Source organism: Drosophila persimilis, unplaced genomic scaffold (assembly GCF_003286085.1).
Source record: "Drosophila persimilis strain 14011-0111.01,24,50 unplaced genomic scaffold, DperRS2 tig00000000-arrow-pilon, whole genome shotgun sequence".
Taxonomy (NCBI): Eukaryota; Metazoa; Arthropoda; class Insecta; order Diptera; family Drosophilidae; genus Drosophila; species Drosophila persimilis.
The window spans coordinates 27,658,474-27,676,843 of record NW_020825288.1 but is presented as its reverse complement, the minus strand read 5'-3'; the positions used below and the strand labels follow the sequence as shown (position 1 = coordinate 27,676,843).

Here is an 18,370-nt window from a genome sequence, read left to right as displayed (position 1 = left end):
ATATTAGAGCTGGGAAAAACAGCAGCAATCACACTCGTATTTGTGTCAAGGAGACATCTTTGCATGGGTTTCTTTGGGATAACAGAAGAGGAGTAATGGCAAGTTCTGACTAATATGGTAATGGTTTAATCAGTTCAGTGGAGGATTGTCAAGCTTTAAAGCATTCCGATTGTCCTAAATTTCTTCATTTATCTCTCTTTCAAAAAATATTTTCTTCAGAGGCCTAAGAAGTAAACCGCTTTGAAGGGTTTTGGGTTTAAACAAAGTGGAATATTCTGAAGCCCAATTCTTCCATTTATTTATTTCACACACGCTTCTCAATTTCTCAGACAAAAGAAACCTTCTATTTAATATTTTTTTTTCTTTATTTTTATATGTACTTTATTAAGTTTAAATAAATATTTACAAACAGAACAGCAAGACATACAGATTATTCAAAATAGATCGCTCATACTGGATACTGGATGGAAAAGTGGTTTGTTTTTTTTGTTTTCTTTAGTTAAAACTAAAATATGAAACTAATTTAATACATCGCTCGATTATATAGTAAATTGTATACTTAATACGGAAACTGCTTGGCTGGGCATTCAGGAATAACCAAGTCTAGGCCTCGAGTATTTCAGGGGAGTATTTCGTTTCATTTCATTTCGTTTCGTTTCGAACTTTTACATATTTACAAACTAATATTTGCGAAAATTGCATTGGCTAAACGAAATTAATTAACAAGAGAGTGGAAAAGTGTGGAAAAATCATGAGGAAAATCGTTAGAATTAAATTATAAAATATCAAACTGAAAAGTGGAGAAAGGATGGAATGTGGAGTGGAGTTGACTAAAAGTTAGGCATTAACTCGCAAAGTTTTCGCATATCGCTAGGAACCCGCCAACGATCTCCGGCCCGGCCTACCGCCTGCTGCTGAACTTCGATGCCAGCGAATATAATGACTTGAGCAGCTCCAGGGCCCGTCGATCCGAGTTGCCCTCGAGAGGCAACAGCGTGGGTGCCATCGTTGTCGCCGCCGCCCCCAAGTCATCCTCAATGTCCTCGACGCGTATCTCGAATTTGGTCGTCTCCTCGTTGCTGCCCGACCCCGTTGTGGTGCTGAACAAAGGCACATCTGTGGTGGTGGTGTACCCTGGCGTGGTGCTGGTAAAGTACTCGCCTCCACCATTTCGTCGGAATGTGGTCACCGGAATGCGTGTGGTGGTGGTGGCCAGCCTCTGCCTGGAGGATTTTCCTGCCGCTGGCACTTTGCTATCAATATCGATGAGAGCATTGAGCAGATGCTTCCTGGATCGCTCCAGCGCCTTTCCATTGTGATCGTCGCAGGTCTGGATGAGAAGCAGCAGCAGGCTCAACACCTGACGATCGTGCTCCGCCTTGGCCATCACATTGCGCAGATGCAGGGCCTCCTGCTCGTTGAGGCCCCCGAACAACTTGTTGGCAATGCGCTGGAGGCCGCTACTGGAAGGCAACGCATCCCTGGGGATGTCATAGCTCCTGAAAATGTCCTCCCACTCAAAGCGCGAGGGTGTGGGCGTTGTGGTTCCTACGCCCGATAGCAGCCTTGGAAGGTATGTAAATGGTGCCTTGGTTGTTGTTGTGGTCGTTGTGGTGCGTTGCTCCTTCATCAGACCGTCGTTGATGGTTAGAGGATCAAGGAAATCGGTCTGCGACTTCAATGCCCAGGGATGCTCTGTGGGTTTGTGGGTGGTGATCAGCTTCTGGGGCCTGGAGTCCTTCAAGAGATCATTGCGGGACTTCACAAAGGACTGGGTTTGCTGTTGCTGCAGGAACTCGTCTCCCTCTCCGGAGTCCGCACTGGGCGGGGAGAGCTCTGCTGAAAGTTCCAGTTCCTGTCCACGGCTCGTACTAATCTCGTACAGCTCTGTCGTGGTGGAGTACTCTGGTGCCGGTGTCGAATCGAACTTGTGATTGATTTCCACCGCAATGCTCTGTGGCGTGGGTGTGGTGGCCACAGGTATGGATTTGGTGGGCAGATAGTACTTGGCCGTGCCATCGCTGAAGAGCGAAGAGTCCGTGGTGGTTACTGGCTTGAAATTGGGCGTAACCGGTGGCTCTGTGGGACGTGCACGGGCCGCTAGTTCAGCGCGGAATGTGGCGGGATTGTCCAGATAGCTGGACAAGGCATTGGAGAAGATCTGGGCAATCTTACGCGACTCCGGCTTCTCGGCCAGAGCACCAATGGAAGAGCCAGTGGTTCCAATCTGAGGGAACTGCTGGTACTTTGAGCCCTGCTCCGATTCTGGCAAAGATTTCGTATCATTTGGCTTGGGCGAGAGCAGGCCAGAGCTGATGTCCGTCTCCCCAGCGACACGACCCTTCGCGGGCTTCAATCCAAAGAGGCTGCTGTACTTCTGAACTGTGTTGTCACTCAAAAGGCTATGCTTGATGTCATCCGCATCCTCGCTGATGGCTGGCGGATTCTCGGAGGTTGTCAGAATGGCTGTGGTGTCCGATGGCTTGGCTGTCGGCAGCGGTGGTGGCTTCACTGACAGTTTCGTCTTTGTCTTTTCAGGTTTTGCGGACTTCTCTGGCTTTCCCAGGGCATTGCTCGTTTCGTTGTGTTCCTGGGCGAAATATTTGGCCAGAGAAACCAAGGCATCTGGTCCGGAGGAGGGTGGAATCTCCAGGCCAACTCTTGCTGGTGCCGCTGCCGCTCCAGTCAACTCCACATCCTCAAACTGATCTTTAAGCAGGTTCATGGTCTTCAGCATCTCCTGCACATTTCGGAAGACGGACTCATCTTTCACTGGATTGGGGGCAAAGAGCAGGGCATCTTCTCCTGCTGCTGCTGCTGCTGCATTTCCTCTAGGGGATATGGCGCTCTTTGGCAGATACGTGGGTCCACTGCTCGTGGCCGATGGCGATGGCGTCGTTGGAAGATAGTCGCGACTCTCGCTGGTCTTGCTTGGAGGTCGGAACTCCCCGGAACTTGCCACATCATAGTGATGTCTCATACCAATAATCACCGGCTTGTAGGTGCTGTCTAACTCGATGCTCCCACTGGATGTGGGCTTGATCTTAGGAGCCACCGACGATTCCAGGAAAATAACAGAGCTGGCGCCTCCAAAACGATTAGGATTTGGTGTCGTGGCAGAGTGTCCTCCCTTAATGTAGTTCAGCTTTCCCTCCGTGGTCTTGGATTTGACCAGACTCGGAACAGTGGGCGTGTAGAAGGGCGTGGACTTGCTTGGTTCAAGGCGACGGGCGGTGGAGTAGCTGCCAGCCGTGAAGTAAGGAGTCGTGTGTTGAATGGAGCGCGTGGAGTGGGCCTCGTAGAACTCTGGCTTGTCCTTCAGTTGGGAACTGGGCTTATCCTTCAGTTGGGCGCCAGAGTTTTGTTTGTCCTTTTGTTGCGAGCTGGCGGTGGGTTTCTCTTTCTGTTGGGAGTTGGAGGTGGGTTTCTCTTTGAGTTGAAGAATGGGCTTTTCCCTCTCTCTTTCCTTGCTGTGCTCTTCGCTGCCACTTTCCCGCCATCTATGCTGCCCACGCTGTCCATTTCTTGCCCGCTCTGTGGATTCGCCACGTGGTACTCCTCTTTCCTGAGAGGCGGCCAGTGGAGCCCTCTCCTGTGAGGCCAGAGGTGCCCTTTCCTGTGATGCCTGAGAGGCCAATGGAGTCCTTTCTTGAGAGACCAATGGCGTCCTACTCCTTGAGGGTTTCAGCACAGTAATATCATCGTTGCTGTTCCTGTTGGAGTCGCTGCCTTTGTTGTTGCGACGCTTGCCCGAGCCGCTCACAAAGGAGGAGCTCTCGGCGGTGATCTGGGTCTCATGATCGTTGCTATTATTATCGATGCTGGGCAGAACCTTGCGCTGTTTCTCTCCGGAAACATCGTCAAAGTCCACGCTCTCCACGGAGGCGGGCACATCCTCCGTGGAATCGATGCGTCTGTCGGGCTTACTCCGTGGACCAGCTCTCGCTTGACCAGCGACTGGAGTGACCTTAGGCTTGATGTTCAGGCCGCCGCCGACAATATTGAATCCCTGGACAGGCACTGAGGGACGCACTCGATGGACACGCTGCTTGTTGAGTATTTCAGAGCTCTCTGCATAGTAGCCCGAGGATCCCAAACAGTTCACCTTGAACCACCAGTCGCAGGTGAGTTCGCTCTGCTGGAATATGGTGCCATTTGGACAGAGGAAAGAGATCTTGCGTCCCTCTTCGCAGATGTGAAAGACCTAAAATGGGAGTAAATTAATCACAAGACTCTCTGAGGCCTAGATGCACCACTCACCTGACAATCCGTTTCCATGTCGGCAAAGTAGCCATTGCCAAAGGAGCGACAGCTAAAGGAAGTCTTGGGTATCCTTGGATAGATGGGAAAATCAATGCCAGGTCTTCCCACGACGCCTTGATATACCTCATAGTCCACATCCTCGTCGGAGGCGCGCTTCTTCAGATGATGCTTGTGCTCGTTGCAGTTCGTGTGCGTCTCGTAGCGCTCCTCCTCGAATTGTGTGGCACCCGTTTGCTTGGCCAAAATGCGGGCAGGTGTGCGGTACTGAAACCAGAAGATAGACGATATGTTTACGGATGTATTGGATATAATTGTTGGGGATATTCTTACCTTGGATTCTGCGCTTGTGTGGCCCAGAAATGCCAGTAGGAGAAGAGCTGAAATAGAATTCAAGGAATGCATAAATGAGAGCAGTACATAAACGGTACCATAATTTCTAGAAAATAATAAAACTTTTCTTCCTACTCGAGCATTATTTGCATAGTTGCTGAGACTTTAAATGAACAATTATACGGATACTTTAATTATGTCTAGTTCATCAAGTTTTTAGCTACGGATTCTCCTTCTGTTTAGAATGTCGACTAACGGACCTTGACTTTTCCATTCGAAAAATCTCATATGCAGACATTGCCAAATTACGCAAGCGGTGACTGTGGATGGAATGGGGATGGGGATTAAATGTGACTGACCTTAGGCAACCGTCTACTCTACGAGTATTCCTAGTAATGCAATAATTAAATCTTAAACCATAAAAACAATTAAAGAAAGAAACAGAAATAAAAAGTCATGATGTAGACGCCAGAAGAAGATGTCAGCGACACCACCAGATGCACAGACTGTCCAAATAAGAGGGGAGGCTATTGAATAACCAAAATAACCACCACAGATTCAAGGTCCACTTGATGCATAATCACAGTGATTATATGAATCATCGGTGGATGGATGGATGTATGGATGTATGGGATGGGAGACCCCGTGAACGAAGAAGACGTCGAGAGTGTTTGCTGTTGCTGCTATTGCTGCCTTAAACAAATTAAACAATTGCCCATAATTTATGTCCGTTGATTGGCAACCGGGTCTCAAAATTCGATTCGGCCCAATCGCATTAACCATACGCCACACAGCACATCAATTCGGGGTATCTTTCGGTTTGGTTTCTTCGATTCGTGAGCCTCACAGCGGGTCACACAGCGTACGGTCTTGCCAGAGCTTAATTGAGAGGCGCTGTCGATGGGCGCGTAATTACTCACAGACGGGGCTCCAAAACTATCGGACTATTGTTGACTTTGCCTACTCTGCCACTCACGGGAGATGAGCTGTCACTTATGCGTCTGGGGCCGATTCCGATCGCTCTGGCATTTGGGTCTCGGCCGCTCCGCCAATGTGTCCGTGTCCGTGTCCGTGTCCGTCCTAATGAGCCGTTAAAAATTGCATTTCTCAAGCATTCATCTCGTCCAATCCATTAATTCAAATCAAAGTCACATTTAATCTAAGTCTCCCTCTACTTTTTTTGTTCCAAGCAATATTTGTCGCACGCCAAAACAAAACAGACGGAAAACTAAGACACGGCTAAGACAGCACACGCAACTGCTGGCTAAGACAAAGGCATATTAACAATCTTGGCCGGGTTTGTGTTTGGGTTTGGGCCGCTGCCGCCCCCGCCATGGCACACGCATGCGGCCAAAATGCGTTGCGTTTGGCTGTCAAGAGCGAAGAGTGGATGTGCCATTGGGTGGAAGATCTATCATGGGAAAAATTATGAGACCTGACAAGGTCAAGGATGTCATAGTTTATGTCATGATAGAGTTGGGAACGATTTTTTCTTCAGTTGTATTATCAGTTTTTACAAGTTTCTTGACGACAGAAGAATATATGGGAATTTTGTGAAAACAAGAAAATTGATTGGTAAAAACTTCTTAGCCATAACCACTTACCGCACAACAAATTGAGCTGCGTACACCGCATTTTGTATTTGGAATTGCCTGGAATAAAAAGAAGGAGAAACAATAATTTAGCTGGTTAAACAAAATTATGAATATTTATTGCACAAGATCGTGGGAGAAGCCGAAAAACGTAAACAAAATAAATAATTATTAGCAGAAACACGTACACGTCGGCAGGTACCTTATTGGGCAATAGAAATTATACAAACAGAAAATAATAAATGTACTCTGGGGCTTGCACAAATCAGAGAAGCAAGACCAAGAGTTGTCAATGTGCCGAACGCAGACGAACAAAGCGAAAAAAGGCTCACAGCCGATTGCATAATTTGTGGAGAGAGAGACAGAGAGAGAGAGAGAGATACACGCCCACAGACGCATGCAGAAGATGCGAAATTTATGGCAGAGAGCTAGCGATCTCTACACCTTATATAGATAGTCGGATGGGCAGATTGGGCAGGGGAGATATGCAGATTGGGAAGGGTAGATATGCAGATTGGGGGAGATTGCATTTTGGGTACGGTGTACCACAGGGCGTATGCGCCATAAATTATTACACTTTAGGTCTGACCAGGAACTGCAGGCAGCTGCTATGCCTCCAACTAGGATTGCTGGATGCAGTCCAGCAGTCAGTCAGTTAGTCAGTCAGTCATTCAGCCATTCAGCCATTCAGTAAGGCAGTCAGTCAATCCAGTCCCCTCCTCAGACATTCACTTTGGGGTATCGTATCGCTGGCTTCCGTCAGCTCGTTTCTGCAGCTGTTGTTGTCGCTGAGTTTGTTGCCGCCGCCGCTGCTGCTGTTGTTCCCGTAGTTTCTGCGTACTTTGCATAATTTCATATAATTGTTTTAATTTGCACAACACAGCAAACAATATCAAAAGTTGGGGAGGCAACACGAGAGATCAACACCAACCAGCGAACCGAACCGGCTTGGCGCCCAGTGACACTCTTTTGATTTCAATTAAATCATTTTCATTGGTTTAAGTCATTTATTTGCTTTACGTAATCCCAGAAATAAACACGTAGCTATATTTTCAATAACAATAACATCAATCGAACAGAAATCTCGAAACGAAATGAAACATAAATTTAAATTGAAATTAGCTGCAGCGGTGGAGGAGGAGGAGGAGTGGGAGTAGGAGTAGGAGTAGGAGGAGGCTGCTGCTGAGATTCTGCCTTTCAGCATTGTCTATCTGTTGGATATTCTTCGGTTGCCGAAATTGCTTTTTGTATTTAAATTAGTTGATTGCCTTGGGGGTTGGGGTTTGGGGCTGGGGCTGGGGCTGGGGGGCATTGCTTCTCTTCAGCATTGCAAATATTCTCACACCTAAATTTAAGTTTCATCAAAATAACGTAACGTAATGTACACAAAACTAAATTGCGGCAGTGTCGTCATGCAACGGCGTTGCAGCAGACTTGACATTAAAATTTTAATAAAAGATTGTAAATTAAGTCGATTAGCCCAAACATTTAGTTAAAGTTCAAGAGTTTTTGCCTCGCGGACTCTCTCGTTTTGTCTGCTCAGATTTTAATTTCAATTCACGATTTTCAATTTGCAAATTACACGACCCAAAGAGGGGGCTTTTTTGTCATTGTCAAGGCTTTTGGGCATTGAATGGATTTAAATTGGCGATCAATTGATGAAGGTTGAATCGGTTGGAGTGGGTTTATTGTTAGAGAAATCTATGGAAATCACAGAAATCCATGACAGAAGTTCAATCATCTTTGGAAAAACTACACAGAGAAGGCCACAGAAGAAGTGCAATCAAGCTTCAGGGAAAGCAAAGAGCGGGAAAAATTTCGATGCTCAAGTTACAGGCACAAAAAATTGTCAACGACAACAATGACAAATAAGGAAGTTTCTCCGCTAAATCTACCAGCATCATCGCCAGCAGCAACACCAGCAGCAGCAACAGCAGCAACGAAAAAATTGTCAACGCCATGGCATGGACCATGGCAACAGCAGGTGTTGGAGCGAACAACCAATGCGGCACCAACAAAAATAATAAGCTAGCGCCAGTTAACTGTCAGCAACAGAGGTTGCATTTTCCTTGAGGCATGCCGCACGCCGAACGCCACCGCGCTGAGGGTCTCTGCAATCAAACATTTGGTTCCGCCTTCAACACATGCCCCACGCCATGCCATGCCATACCATGCCATGCAACACCTTGAGCAGATATCACCCAAAGACAAAGTTGGGGGCAGCAAATGGAAGCTGGAAAGATGAAGATATGAAGAGATGCTGAGCTGAGCTGAGAGATGGATATGCTAAGGACGCAGTCGATGATGCACCAGTGGATCAGTGCCTGGCTCTCTCGGATTGCAGCCAAATGTCTGTTAAATCGTTTTAACCTTTTTGTCAAGTTGGCGCTTAACCTTTACGGTCGCTGGAGCTGACATGAAGGAAGCATTTGTTGTACTTTTTTTTGCACATTGTCTTGTGGCACACACTCAGAGAGTGGAGTGTTGAAACCCGTACAATCCACAGAAACTAAGGCAAAAATTTGCGGGATGTCGTATACGTGTTATTCCAAGATTTGATTTATTTGTTTTAGCTTTTCGTGTTTTCGTATTGTTAGGGGCTTATCCGGTGGTGGTTTATTTGCCGAAAGCCAACCTTTCTTGCACTGACTCTTGTGTGGCCTTCTCAGCAGATAAATACTCCTACCCGTAGTTTTTATTTTATTTTATCTGTAGCTCGTGTGCAAGGAAAATTTCACCTTTACCGAAAATTCATTATGAAACGGCAGGCAAAGGCCTGGCTCCCTGGCCAATTCCTGTTGCATAAAATTGCATAAAGTCAGCCGAAGCGCATCTTCAAACTAAACAAAATCTAAAACTTGATTGGGGGGACTTTTTCTGTGTGTGGTTTTTTGTTGGCGACTGGGAGTGCCATGCAGGTGCGGATGGATATGCTGGTCATTTGGCTAATGGTGGGAGAGAAATTTCGAAAGCAAGTCAAGTGGAGAGGCCACTGGCATCCTTGGGAACTCAAATGTTTGGAGATATCAAATGAAAGATATTCAGAGAATGGTTTTTGCCGGTTCTGCTTTCCTGTTTCTAGTGTTAAACTTTGACACAAGCAAATGTTATGCTAATTTGTTCATAATTAATTACCTATCACCAAAGTGCTACCTAACATTCTGGCTTGGCATACATTTCCATAGACTGAACTGGAATTAAATTGTTAAACATTTCAAATGGCAAATGCTACAGCTAATGCTTTTTTTGGCCGAATAAATTGTGTGAAAAATGTCATTATAAATGCATAAAAGTCTAGGCAAATCACTCGGCTTGTTTTCGGCCTGCGTTTCCCATGGCAAATGTTTTGAAAGTGCCGTGCCGCCCATTGTGCATTTTGGGCTTATTTATTTTACAGCAGATTTGGCAAGCAGAGGCATTTTGTTTGCTTTTGTTATTGTTATTGTTTCTAAAATTGTTGCGCAGCAGCAGCAGCAGCGGCAAGCAATTAAAAGCGTATTTTATATTGGCACATCCCAGGCGATAGAGATCATTTTTTTCGGGACAGCTTCAAATGAACCCCATTGTGGGGCGGGACCCATAGATCATTCGAATGACGTGCGTTTATGTACGATTATTTGCACAATACATACGTATAGTATTTCGGGGCAGGTCCAAATAAATTAATAATGGGATTACCGAATAAATATCTGAGTGAAGGTACCTGCATATCGCGTACGAAAATGGCAGCTGCTGTGGGCCCTGAAAAATGGGTCGGCAGCTTTATCACAAAATAAAATGATAAATTTATGACCTGATGTTTCGCTGTGACATTTCGTTGTTTAAACAATTAATCAGAAACTTCAAAAGCATTTAGTTATCCCTCACAAATCTTACCCCCGCCGCCATTAAAGTTCATCTGCGGAGCAATAAAAAAAATCATGAAAATCCCAAGTGTGAATATGCGTCAGAGAAGAAGACATGTTAATGTTGCAATAACGTAACTTTTTGTAGCTCGTGTTGTAGTTTGATTTTTTTTTTCATTCAGAGATTCAGCCAAAGGCCGGTAGATAGCCAGGGAAGGCACCCAGACAGAAGATAGACCCAGACCACGGCGTCGACGGCGGCGGTTGCCTCTGATGATGCTGCTGCTGCTGCTGCTGCTGCTGCTGCTGCTGCTGCTGCTGATGCACTGACCTACGTGTCGCAGATGCACTCAGACATGGGTGTACACAACTCTTAGTGGCAATTATTGCCGCAACATCACAGTTTTTCGGGGGGGCCTTAAAAGCAAGCAGCACCCCTGAGGGGGCGCGGCAATGATTGCATTTCATAGCCGCCAGAGTTCGACGTGCTAATAGATTTTGAGGTCAAATGCAATCGTTTTCGGCTGCAGCAGCAGCAGCAGCTTCTGGCTATTTTTTCGCCCTCGTTGATACAATTTTTCGGTTAGTTTTTTGCACAAGAATTCTTGTGCATTTCCGTGAAGCTCTTTTTGTGGGCTCTGCTACTCCTCATTTGCAATTTGTGTAGTTGTTAGAGCAGGAACGTAGGGGCAGCAATACAAAAAAAAATGCTACCTCTGTGGCAGCTAGCTGGAGGCATAGCCAAAGTCACTTTGACGCTTCGTGGCAGCCGCCTGTCAACTGTTTCACACTTGGCCACAGCCCCAGACCGCCCATTGAGAGCGGACTGGATGGGAGATTGGGGACTGGGACTGGAACATGGGTCTTGGGGTAGACATTCCATGAGGCTAGGCATAAATGGAACCCAATTTGTTGGGTGATTTGTAGCACCAAGTGTGTAGATGATTTTCGGGCTTTTCTTTATGGGCACATATTTTTGATTGTTGCGCCCCAGCAATTCTTCATGCAAGAGCTGCTACTGCTGCTGCTGCCGCGGGACATCGTCTCCCGCTGATGTTGGAACCTGCCCCAATTCATATTCATTTGCATGCAGCAGGTAGCAGTCAGCCAGCCTCGAGGGGCGGCACTTGGATGCTACTTAATTATCGGTTAAGCATATTTTCTGTTTGGTTATTCAGCAGTTCTCCAAAAAACACTATTTGTCTGGCTGATTCATAAAAAGCTGTTGTAATAACAAGGGTTAGCCTAGTATATCATTAAATTTTCCAAGGTAATTGCAGAGTTTCATGTTACGAAGAGCCATAACGAACCGGAAGCTGCACCCACTAAAGCCAATTCAAGTTTGTGTGGGTACCAAAGTATGATACTAGAACCCGATACGCATATCTAATTTCTCCATGCTAATATTATTCATTGGCATTTATCAAATGCTGCAATAATGGTCTATTAAAAGACTTAATCCACCCAAGAAAAGATGTTAAATTGTCATCAAATGACCAGCTAAGCCGGAGCATAAAAATTAGATTATTGAAAAGATATCAACAAGAAATCAAAAGGAAAGATTGAAACAAAAACTGAAAGAATTCAAGGGGAATGATTGAAACAAATCTCTGAAGAGCCGAATGACTCAAACAAAAGAATTAAGACACAAACTTGTTTTCTTGTGACGCTAAAAGTTCTAGAACCTGCACTTACTTAACCTCCCAAAATATATATTTGAATGCACCGTTAAAATGCCAATGTACTTCAGATCAGGGGGATATATATCTCTAAAACAATTGCTGCTCTCAAAATTCGATTGCTACTCGATTGCTTTCAAAAAACAGGTCCCCATTTGATATCAGATTGTAAAAGTATTACTAAATATAACATTCAATGGAAGACGAACTCTGTGTAAACCAGTTTCTATCTTCTATGCCGAAAAATGCCTATTCGAATGCCAATTTTGCGGTGTCACTAAGGCCATTCACACACGCGGAAATAAATCCCATGCCCCATCTAGTGCTCACATAACAATTGAGTTGTCAATAAGAAGATATATCTTTTGGCTAGATGATGTGCCAAAAAAAAAGAGAGAAATATCAAAAGATAACAATTGAAAATGCCGCTCAGCCAGTTTCAATTGATATGAGGCAATATTCGTGAGTGCAATTTATGATAGAGATAGAGACAGAGTCGGAGTCTGAGGCGGTGGCAACAAAAGTTGCAGCAGCACCAACAACTACAAACAAGAGCCAAACGAGTGGCAATTAATAGGTAATTGCTGTTGACGCCACAAGTGTCTGCCTGCCACAGAAACTTCCACGGGGGGAAACTGTTGCAGTTTGTCTGGATTCTTTTGTTCAACTCAATTCCAAATTACGCATGCCGCAATATTTGGGTCAGTGTTTCTTATCAAGGCGGTGCATATTTATGTCACCTGGTTAAATAATCCAGGTGCTCCCCGCCTCACTGGGAGGAGGCTCTAATTAGAGCCAAACAACAATGGCCAGCTTTTCACGTTGCTCGCTGCTTTTCTTTTCACTTTTCCTCTTCGCGATGGCCTTTTTATGATTACTTCAGCTTGCACTCATCTTTATGCAGTCTCTGTTTATACATACATATCCATATACATACATACATACATACATATACGTACGTGTATATGTTAGCCCCTAACTGAAATGAAGCTGCGAATTAGTCGCTTATTGTCTGGAGGAGTAATTGTTTCTTGTTTGTGTGTGCCGCAGCCACGTAAATGAAAGTCACTTTTGATTTGGTTTTTCTTACGATTCGGTTTTGGTTTCTGTTCAGCGTGTCAGTGGTAAGAGTTCAAGCGGAAATGGCTAGGAAAATTACATTTTTTGTTTGCTTTTTCCAACGATAAACTAAGAGTTGGAGATATTAAACTAATCATAGCTCCATTATACGATTCTAGACAACGATTTCAACAAAAGACTCAGGTAACGAACTTGACTTTGACATCCACCAAAACTCTTTGTGCTGTAAGCGACAACAAGTTTTCAACATATCATAGAGTTTTTTCTGCCTTTTTTGTCGAGTATCATAGACTATTATGACTGCTGAAAGCTCTTGTCATTTTGGCTGCCTTCAGCAGCATTTTGATTGTGCTTGAAAATATCAAACAATATCAAGGAATTAAATGCGGAATTTGTTATTTTGGCTTCAATGATTTATGTTTTGATTTCTCAGAGTAAGCGTGTGTGTATCGAGGCGTCTCTAATTGCCTGTCGGCTGCCTGAAATTGATATCAATCTGTAGTGCCCCAATAGACACACGCTTATTGACAGTTTCTTCTTATTTGTTTTCATGGGCAATAATCGCTTAGAAGACGTTGAATGATGGCAGCTTTTAATGGCCTAATCTCAGTGGGAAATAATACATTTTTCGATCATAATTTTATGGCCCAACCGTCCCGCTGTGAGAACGGCAACTCGAGATTCTAGCCTTGACTGACACCTATTTATAAAACACATTAGTGTCTTCATATTTTATGCATATAAACTTTATGAATCATCTATGGAACAACCTGTTTTCTGATCGTATTCGGTGAGCATCCTTTACCCAAACAAACCCCCATATGATATCATTTGACCAATTTAGATCCTGCCTAAGCCCCAAGCAAAACGAAAACAAATATAAATCGGAATATGCTGGAAACAAGTTCTCCAGCAGCTGTAAAATACTCATATAAAATATCTATAACTCTGAACTAAGATAAACAATCAAAGAAAGCGCAATAGAAAACTCGTTCTGGGAGATGGCTAAATGCGTGCTGAAATTTAGCCGCTTATTCAATGTTTCGCTGAATGGGAATATGGCACAGCGATAATTAAGATTATTTGCTATTCAAATCGAATTTTAATTCTTCAGAATTGCATTTGTTTCACCTCAGAACTGATGCCCAACACAAATCTTTGAGACAACATTTTTTCACAACCGAAACCAAATTGAAGCACTCAAAGAGTTTCAAGCTATAAAAGTGATATATAAGCCAATGAATGCCTTTCAATTGCCAATTTTGGCAGCTCTTTGCAACGAAGTTCATGTGGGGGCCAATGCAGCCGTGGATGCAGATCAAAATGCCATTCAACAGGCAGCCCTAAAATGGCCTAAACGTTGCCTGTCAGGCCATGGAGGTCAGCATTTCGGCCTGACATTTAGCCTCCTGCCGACTGGCTCTGGGGCCATATATCAAAGTTGGCTATGGCTATGGCTATGCCGGAGTCCATCCGTTAAAGGCTGACAAACGCCACGCGCAATTCGCGACGCACGTGTGTCGTTTGTGGCAGCAATTTCAGAATCTCCAGCGATAGCACAGCTGGCATTTAGCTGGTAAATGTTGCTTTGATGATCATATTTAAAATCATGATGTAATTGAACAGTTTACGCATTCGAGTGGATAACTATGATTAAGGAAGAGCTTATAGGCATTTCAAATTATCATTGCTTCGAGGAAAAGCCTCAGGCATGTACCGTTTTCCACAGCTTAAGTTATTGTTTCAACACTTCAGCACTGTTTTCATCGGGTCCCATTACACTATCAATACAATTCCTTTTCAAAAAGTTCAAGTTCGTTCTCTCAACGGTTTTTTGTGTGACCACGAAAAACCGAAACTGTTGAAAACATTGACAAATGGTTTATTTATGACTGTAGTGCACTTGGCTGACATTTGGCCAAATGACAATACGGCACACAAAAACTAAGGTTTAGCTGAGGTTTTTATCTGCAGTTTTATGCTTTTGCGGCCAGCAGCAAGTTCGTTGTCAAAGTCTTTTGTTTTTACAGCGACTGCTGCTGCTGTTGCCACAATAAGCTCCCTCGATGAACACCTTAAGAACAGGCACTGAGGTGATGATAGATCGCAGCATTAAGCCGGAGGAAAAACCCCAACTAAGTCCGCCTAGAATATGTATGTTGAAATCATGAGGTTGCTTCGAAAAAAAAACAATACAAAACATCAACATTATTTACACTTCATTAATCACTAAAGATGGTCTAACAAAAACAACAGCAAGCAACAACAACAGCTATTGTAAGGTTGTTTGTGTGGTGTTGTCTACAAGGAATCGTTGTGGGGTACTTTTACTTGGGGGCTCCACGGCGTCTTGGCTCGTCTCATCTCGTTTCGTTTCGTCTTTCAGTTGCGGCTCATTGGGTTTTCAGCGATGCGCACGCAGCGCCAGTTAACGCATCAACACTTGGAATGGAGTACAAGATACATCGATAGCAATTACAACAACAACAATTTCAACAACAATACCAACAGAAATAACACCAAAATGAATACCAACAGTAATAACACCAACTGTAACAATTACAATAAAAATACCAACAATTCCAATAACAAAAATTAGAATACCAGAAATATCAACAATACCAATAGGAGTTACACCAACAAAACTACACCAACTAGTTTCCCTGTGCAACGACACAGACAGAGAGAGAGAGAGAGAGAGAGAGAGAGAGACAGAGAGGGATTCATCCTCCTTTTGAGGGTATTGTTGCTTGAATGGCTTTTTAATTTATTTGCCATTTCTTTCGCTGGCAAAACGTTAATGAGCAGACCAGACCTGGCCAAGATCCGAACCAGACCAGGGCCCGGTGCCCAGACGTAGACTTAGACCCGGTTAAGACAACAACAACAACAACCATTCGCATTTTGAACTTTTATCTGGCCATCTGCAGACTGGGACAGACGAAACAACAGGCAAAAATTATATTGTAGCATTCATTTTGTTACATTTTGGTTTATTTTCCAGCTGCCTTTCGGCTGGGGAGACTCGTTTCGGTCTCTCCCCATTCAACTTTAACCCCCTGCCACATAAAACACAAAGTACGAGTGTACGTACATACACATCCCTATCCCTGGCCCTTGTTTTCTTCCGACCCGACCCTGTTATAGGTATATAGGTAGGTGTAGGTGTGAGTGGGTGGATGTGATGTGATGTGAAAGACGGTTAAGTCACACATTTGGCCTAAATTTTGTCTTTTCTTTTGGCCCGGCTCGCTTTTCTTTTGTTCATTTGCGCCACGAGACAAGAAGAAAACAAAACTGTGGCACCTCTTGACATTTAAGGCGCGCGCATTTCCCAATTCCCTGCACTACTTTCTGTGGGTCTCTCTCCCTGTAATCACAGAGTGCACACCAATTGGAATTATCTAACACAAAACAACCAGAAAAACTCTTTGCAGCTGCAACAGCCACAGCACTCCTCCCCCAATTCCAAGGGTCTATATTCTGAGTGCTACTGGGGCCGCGTTCATCCTTGACCTGTGTGCTCAGCCCAGCCACTGAGCCACCCAGCATTATCTTAGATTCGTTAATAACAATGCCAAGACTAGGCAACAATTGTGGTTGCAAATTTTGCAACACAAAATTTATGCAGTAGAAAAAAATTAGAAAAACACAACAAAAAAAAAACAACCGAAATGCATGCCGGCATTTTGAGGCTTTTGCGTGGCTTTTAATTGTTGTATCTATTCATCTATGGTAACCAACAATTTTGCAAATTAATCATCGAGCCAAAAGTCGCCCCTGGCGAATGCAAAATTTATGGAAATTGTCCATCATTTCATTCGCCTAGAACCGATTAATATTTACGTTGATTAAGAAGAAAACAAGAAGCTAAGCCAAAGCTAATGCTAATTGTTTTAATTGTAATGACTTTGATGGACTTTGTGTGCCAACTTAATTAAGTTATTCGACTTTTAATTAAAAATGTTTGACAACAAACGTTTTTTGTGTTCTGTTGTAGTCTTCCTGGATTGGTTTTTACAAGGTCTTGTCACGGGAGAATAGAGTATTGTATAGCAGATTCCCTAGGATTAGAGTCAAGGGATATGCTGTTTGCGTTCCTGAAGGAAGGCACCCACAAAAAGCTCGGAAGATCTCACAGATAGATATCTATCTACTGCATGTTTTCCTTCATACAATCCAAAGATGGTTCTTAAAGTCGTATCTTAAGTGCCATCCAATGTACTACATTTCAAAAAAATCTATTTTTACGAGCTACAAAAAACGTAGCTATTTAGAAGAGTACTTCTGTGGAACCTGAAACTCAACTTTTTCTAAAGATATTCAAATGGAATACCTCTAAGAATTTGCCTTCACTTCCTTTTACTTTTCAAAATCTTGGTCAAGTATCATAATTTAGTTGAAATTTTGTATCTTGGCCTATGGTGCATCTTAGACAAGCGGCAAGTGGTCGGGGACTTGCATAACTTATAGCCGTACAAGAGCCACCATAAAAAACTGTCTGTCCAATATTTAACCAACACATTGACATTTTAGCAGGCATTATTGGTGCTTTGCCTCTGGCGAGTCGGCCAAAAACAAGTAATAAAATTAAGTAGAAAATGTATACAATAAATCTAAGTAGGATGAGGTTTTTGTGAAAGGAGATGTACATAATTTTTGTCCATTCATGCGTACGAAATGCGTTTGGCATTTTATTAGAAGCTGGCCATTCAGCTGTCGATCTGTGGAGCTGTCGGAATTCCTGGCCCAAACGCATTCAGTATTCAGGGGTTCAGCGCCTCACTCACCTTTAAGCGGCATCAGCGGCATCAGTGGCAGCGGTGCTCTGAATGTCAGTTTGTGTGGCAGCAAAACTCGCCAGTAACTGAGGCAGTAACTGTGGCAGCAACTCAATCTTCCACAGCTTCCTTTTTGCTGCTTTCGGTTTCGTGATGGAAGTAATATGTAGGTTTAGCTATAAACTTATTTATGACAAAGTTTTCCGCTCTCCAAGTTGATGTGTTTTTTTTTTTTGTGTTTGTTTTCTGTTTCGCTTGTGAATATTAGCTATAATGTTGCACTTTTTCGTGTAACTGTTGTGGCAATGTTGTCTCACTATTGTCGATTATTTGGTGTATTATTTGTTTCGGGCTAGAGAGGAATTATGTTATAATGCACAGATATCACGATTTAGTTGATGGTTTTTCTCGCTGGCAGCACAAAATCACTTCAAGTTTTTCATCATGTCAGCGGTATGAATATATCATTAGGAGCAATTTTTTTGGTAATCCCACAGTGGAAAAAAGGGAATTGATTTAATTTAATGGGTAATCTGGGGATTTGGGCCAAGTTCATTAGCAGTAGATGATGGTAAAGACTGTGAAAAACTTGAAGTGATTTTTTATATTTTTGTATGTTTTATAATCCTTTGCTTTATCGTAAGTTCCTTTAAAAATTCATTATTTTCTTCCTTAAAAAATTGTAAAAAATTATCTTTTATGAACACAAAATGTTTAAAAATTCCATCACTTGAATCACTTTTTAAGATTGTTATCCACATAAAATTATTTTTACAAAATACAGTACGAGGGATCTCAGA

General features: G+C 43.5%; 1 protein-coding gene across 1 annotated transcript; it reads right to left on the bottom strand.

The window, feature by feature from the left end:
• Window positions 1–709: 709 nt before the first annotated feature.
• Window positions 710–17,692, bottom strand: LOC6594514 (flocculation protein FLO11). The gene is made up of 5 exons (XM_002019461.2): window positions 17,580–17,692; window positions 6,198–6,245; window positions 4,594–4,640; window positions 4,261–4,527; window positions 710–4,204 (listed from the first exon to the last, which is right to left on the bottom strand). Exons 1-5 carry the CDS (start codon window positions 17,599–17,601, stop codon window positions 902–904), a joined length of 3,687 nt encoding a protein of 1,228 aa, XP_002019497.2. The 5' UTR covers window positions 17,602–17,692; the 3' UTR covers window positions 710–901.
• Between the last annotated feature and the right edge of the window lie 678 nt (window positions 17,693–18,370).